We start from the raw sequence: 6,182 nt of genomic DNA on the forward strand, positions 1-6,182 counted from the left end.
TGCTGGAATAGCCCCAACTTGTAATTCACTACCGAGGTCTCTTATAAAGATGTATCTGCTTGTGTATACTCATATTGCTGTTCCCAAGATCAAAGTCATGATAAACAATTGGTCATTTTACCATAATTAATCAGAAATATTCACAATGTACTGACCCAGGTGATTGTCAGAAGACCTTATGGTCTGGTCATCATGGGAATGGCCGAATGTTTTAAAGGATGCACACATCTAAGTAAATGATGCATTAATGCATAAGATAAGGGCTCCTTTAATTTAGTGACCATCGTTGATACAGTGGGTCTGCCAATTTTCATTAATTGACTTTGTCACAATTGGATGTAGTGCTACAAATTCTAGTTAATAGCTATATGTATTTGGTATGAACCCCAATAAAGATTAGTTTGGTTATACATTTTTTGTATATTACTTCATCAATATTAAAGAGTTTCAATAGGCACTGTGAAGCAGATTCACCATTGCATTCTGCGGACCAAAATCTTGGCCTCTATAGACATCTCTAGATCTGTGATCGACGATTCCATAAATTGTAAAATGGATATGTATCTATAAAATTAAGTTTAACATGTGAATACATATATGTTACTCATACTCTTGGCAGGATAAAGAACTTGTAGACAATGATTCTAAGAATTCAGTCCAGAGACCTACTGCATATATATGTACACGTATATTGACACAGAAAATTTGGCACCCAAGTTAACATTTCATACCCTAACATGCATACCAGTAATAATAACTTTGACTTGTACTTTTTTTTTGGCAAAAATGACTAAATTCACATACATGTAATAATCAAAACATTTAATCAAATGCAACAATAAACATTATACACACAATGTAAATTATACAATATTGGCAGGGGTATAGTAATATATATTATTTATATCAGAAGTCTGAACATCGTCCTTTCCTCTCCCAGTCACCATAGCGAGTAGGTTCTGGTCCCCTTGGTCCACCGATCTCACCTGTGGACGGATTAATGTCATCAGGGAAACGCTCTAATGGTTCCTGTTCTACATATGGTGATACAGTTTCCTCAACTTCAGTTTCCCATTTGTCATCAAATTTGCCTGCAGGTGTCTTTCCCTTACGGCGAGTTGATTTTTTGTCATCAGAACTTGATCTTGACACGATGTTGAAAGAGCTTGATGGGATCAACAGTTCTCTTCCTTTTAATAAATTTAGCACCTTCCCTGTTTAAATTGATGAGAAGTATATTAGATTGATTTCATTTAAACATATATCAGGTAATAACTTTTTAATGATTCTCTTTCACACACGTCAGCAATGATCAACCGGATCCAGTTCTGTTACATTCTTCCCTCCCTTTTGAAGTCTTTGACCCCAAAGACCCAACAAGTCACAACCCAGGTTAGGATATCCCCTGAACTGTCAAGTATTCACCTCACTTGAAACAAGTGTAAGGTTTGGTCACAGGCACTAAATGTAAGAGGAGTGGGGAAATGTACGGCAAGATCGAGGTTCAAACCTGGGACCTCCGAACACTAGCTGGATGTTCTGCCAATTGAGTTACGTGCATGTGGTCACCAATGATCAACCCGGTCCAGTTCTGATATACTTCAGGAATGGACTATTGCAAATGTCTCGCCTATGTTAAAGGAAGAAAATGTCCACCCCCAATACAGTACATGTCCGTATGAATCTAGCTACTGTTGTTGCGGAAAAGCTGACAAAGTTATCCAATGCTTTAATTTCCCACTACAGAAGTATAGTAATCAAAGACCCTGCACTGTTAACATTTATTTCATTGTTTACACAATATCGAATTAAACTTTTTTTTTAAATGTATGCCAAATCAAGAAGTTTTGCTTTGATCCAAGGTATGAAGTCTTTACTGAACTAATAATCTATTTGTTGCTAGCATAGGCGCATTGCAAAAGACCCAGATACTGTAGCTAACGTTAGGTACACACGTATAACGTCCCTAACGTTAACGGTTATTCTAATGCTTACGTAAGATGTCCATTACACAAGAACACATTTGTTTTCATTCTACGAGTATGCATCGTTAGTCACTAAATACTTCCTGGTTGTCTTTTGATGTTTCATATCATTTACCAAAACAGAGTAGAAATAAAGGGGAAATCAAGTGAAATATTGCATCAACTGCCCTGGTGCTGGCATATAACGACTCGCATCCCCCAACGTCCCTGTGTCTGTGAAACAGTTATTGATCTGAATCCTCTAGTAGGCTAAGTCTAAGTTATTTTTTTCTTTTTACCGCCATGATTTCGTGTATTTTAATCATCAAGTTATGCACAAATGTTCATATTAGTTCAAGTTTTAGTGATTTACCTGATAGTGTCCGCAATGAGGTTATCCCACGACCAGCTGACGTCGCCATATTGTTTATTGCGGGAAATACTAATAGTCGACAAGGACACCGATTACAAATACGGAACTGCTTGATTAATAGAATTCTAGTAAAATAATGAAAATAATAATATAAATAAAAATAATAGTATAATATTTTAAAAATGCATTTCCAATAATCCCTTTTAATTTTGGAATAGGTGTACATAGAATTGGTCAAATAGGAATTCCTGTTTTTCTCAATATTGAGGGTCTCTCTCATAGGCACAGGGACTTTGCACGAATTTCCGACGCCGCAGCATACATGTTATCATACAAACGTATGGATCGTGGGTTGTGAATTCATACCAAGTCCCTTTGTCTTCAACACAAATTTGCAACAAGTTTCATAAAAGTCGATAGTAATACTATTTATGAATATAAATAAATAAATAAAATACCCCCCCCCCCCAAAAAAAAAAAAAAAAAAAACCCAAACAAAAACACGAATTTTTGACAGTTAGGAAGTTTAAAAACAACCGAATGGTTATCAAATAGCCTACAGGGAAGTACATACATTTGTACATGTATGTACTTCCCTGAAATAACACACCTATATGCTTATTCGTACAACTTTTACAATTTCTCCACACTCGATTGAAAATCAGGAAACGGGAAAACACACAGACAAAAATCGGGGCCATCGGGTTAAAAAGGCCAAGTAAGGAAGTTATTTTTTCCTTCTAATAACTGCTTCATATCTGTAACTAAAACCGTCTAAACAAATAGTTTAACAGGAAATGATGTGACAAAAGGTCAAGGCCATCAGGTCAAACACAATGTTTTAATAATGACAATGCTTTTAATGGAAGTTATTTGATATAGCTAGCTCGGAACATGGGGAACGGAGTACCTGGCATATATACACATTTCTCTCTATACAATACATACCAGATCTACACTCCTCCGTACCTATCGTACATACCAGACCTACCCTCCTCCGTACCTACCGTACATACCGTACATACCATACCTACCCTCCTCCGTACCTACCGTACATACCAGATCTACCCTCCTCCGTACCTACCGTACATACCAGATCTACCCTCCTCCATACCTACCGTACATACCAGATCTACCCTCCTCCGTACCTACCGTACATACCGTACATACCAGATCTACACTCCTCCGTACCTACCGTACATACCGTACATACCAGATCTACCCTCCTCCGTACCTACCGTACATACCGTACATACCAGATCTACACTCCTCCGTACCTACCGTACATACCAGATCTACCCTCCTCCGTACTTACCCTACATACCAGATCTACCCTCCTCCGTACCTACCGTACATACCAGATCTACCCTCCTCCGTACCTACCGTACATACCAGACCTACCCTCCTCCGTACCTACCGTACATACCAGATCTACCCTCCTCCGTACCTATCGTACATACCAGATCTACCCTCCTCCGTACCTACCGTACATACCAGACCTACCCTCCTCCGTACCTACCGTACATACCAGATCTACACTCCTCCGTACCTACCGTACATACCAGATCTACCCTCCTCCATACCTACCGTACATACCAGATCTACCCTCCTCCGTACCTACCGTACATACCGTACATACCAGATCTACACTCCTCCGTACCTACCGTACATACCAGATCTACCCTCCTCCGTACTTACCCTACATACCAGATCTACCCTCCTCCGTACCTACCGTACATACCAGATCTACCCTCCTCCGTACCTACCGTACATACCAGACCTACCCTCCTCCGTACCTACCGTACATACCAGATCTACCCTCCTCAATACCTACCGTACATACCAGACCTACCCTCCTCCGTACCTACCGTACATACCAGATCTACCCTCCTCCATACCTACCGTACATACCGTACATACCAGATCTACACTCCTCCGTACCTACCGTACCTACCGTACATACCAGATCTACCCTCCTCCGTACCTACCGTACATACCAGATCTACCCTCCTCCGTACCTACCGTACATACCAAATCTACTTACCCTACATACCAGATCTACCCTCCTCCGTACATACCGTACATACCAGATCTACCCTCCTCCGTACCTACTGTACATACCAGATCTACCCTCCTCCGTACATACCGTACATACCAGATCTACCCTCCTCCGTACATACCGTACATACCAGATCTACCCTCCTCTGTACCTACCGTACATACCAGATCTACCCTCCTCCGTATCTACTGTATATACCAGACCTACCCTCCTCCATACCTACCGTACATACCAGACCTACCCTCCTCCGTACATACCGTACATACCAGGTCTACCCTCCTCCGTACCTACCGTACATACCAGATCTACCCTCCTCCGTACCTATCGTACATACCAGACCTACCCTCCTCCGTACATACCGTACATACCAGACCTACCCTCCTCCGTACCTATCGTACATACCAGATCTACCCTCCTCCGTACATACCGTACATACCAGACCTACCCTCCTCCGTACCTACCGTACATACCAGATCTACCCTCCTCCATACCTACCGTACATACCGTACATACCAGATCTACCCTCCTCCGTACCTACCGTACATACCAGATCTACCCTCCTCCGTACCTACCGTACATACCAGATCTACCCTCCTCCGTACCTACCGTACATACCAGATCTACCCTCCTCCATACCTACCGTACATACCAGATCTACCCTCCTCCGTACCTACCGTACATACCAGACCTACCCTCCTCCGTACATACCGTACATACCAGACCTACCCTCCTCCATACCTACCGTGCCTACCGTACCTACCGTACATACCAGATCTACCCTCCTCCGTACCTACCGTACATACCAGATCTACACTCCTCCGTACCTACCGTACATACCAGATCTACCCTCCTCCATACCTACCGTACCTACCGTACCTACCGTACATACCAGATCTACCCTCCTCCGTACCTACCGTACATACCAGATCTACCCTCCTCCGTACCTACCGTACATACCAAATCTACTCTCCTCCGTACCTACCGTACATACCAGATCTACCCTCCTCCATACTGTAATGAAAATAGATAACACATACCGATCAGGCATCGTTGTGTATTGTTTACATGTGTTCATCCGGGTCCTGAACTATTCTCGTGCATTCTCCCGCACGCTTGATTATGTAATCCTACCCTTGCATGTAAAACACTTGAATGACTCAGATGGTCTATATCGGAGGGTATAAAAGCCGGCTCTGACAGAACACAAACACTCGTGTCCTAGGCTCGGTTATAACCGGAACAAGGACGTTAAGCCCCATCAACCATCAATCAATCAATCAACACAAACACTCTGATTTCGGCATCCAAACTGTACAGACAGAAGCGGGGAGACCCTAAGAAAGGTAGCTAGTTATGGAAAGATAGATGTGACCACGGTCTTCTCCTTGATCCATCAACTAATCGTTTTAACACAGAGTGTTTGGCAGAGGCTGATAGGTTAGCGACTACAATTTAGTTGGCGACTACAAGCAGGTAGTCGACGGTCAAGTCAGCAACTACAAGGTAGTCGGCGGGCATGTCAGCGACCATACTTTAGTAGTGTTGGTGGTCAGCAGCAAACACCAGGGGTTAGGTGGCCGATGAAAATACATAGGAACAGTCAGAGCGTATAATCATGTTCGATTACACATATTGCTAGTCACTGAATCCCCGTAGCCGTATAGTTAGCGGTCACACACAGACCGGCGACCAGTAATTATAACTAGCCGTTGTGAGTGGTACGGGACGAGTTATAGTATTAAGATTATAAGTGTCAGCGGTCAGACAGACCACTGTATATACACTG

At 42.4% G+C, this 6,182-nt stretch overlaps 1 protein-coding gene across 1 annotated transcript; it reads right to left on the reverse strand.

The window, feature by feature from the left end:
* Positions 1-803: 803 nt before the first annotated feature.
* Positions 804-5,612, reverse strand: LOC117334074. Its single transcript, XM_033893512.1, has 3 exons — positions 5,434-5,612; positions 2,338-2,462; positions 804-1,214 (listed from the first exon to the last, which is right to left on the reverse strand). Exons 1-3 carry the CDS (start codon positions 5,469-5,471, stop codon positions 907-909), a joined length of 471 nt encoding a protein of 156 aa, XP_033749403.1. The 5' UTR covers positions 5,472-5,612; the 3' UTR covers positions 804-906.
* Between the last annotated feature and the right edge of the window lie 570 nt (positions 5,613-6,182).

Source organism: Pecten maximus, chromosome 9 (assembly GCF_902652985.1).
Source record: "Pecten maximus chromosome 9, xPecMax1.1, whole genome shotgun sequence".
Classification (NCBI taxonomy): Eukaryota; Metazoa; Mollusca; class Bivalvia; order Pectinida; family Pectinidae; genus Pecten; species Pecten maximus.

Coding starts and splice junctions, on each gene's coding strand:
- LOC117334074 (XM_033893512.1), bottom strand. CDS start 5,471: ATGAACACATGTAAACAATACACAACGATGCCTGATCG. Junction 2,463..5,433: donor TACACAACGATGCCTGATCG/GTATGTGTTATC, acceptor TTATTTTACTAG/AATTCTATTAATCAAGCAGT. Junction 1,215..2,337: donor CTCATTGCGGACACTATCAG/GTAAATCACTAA, acceptor CAATTTAAACAG/GGAAGGTGCTAAATTTATTA.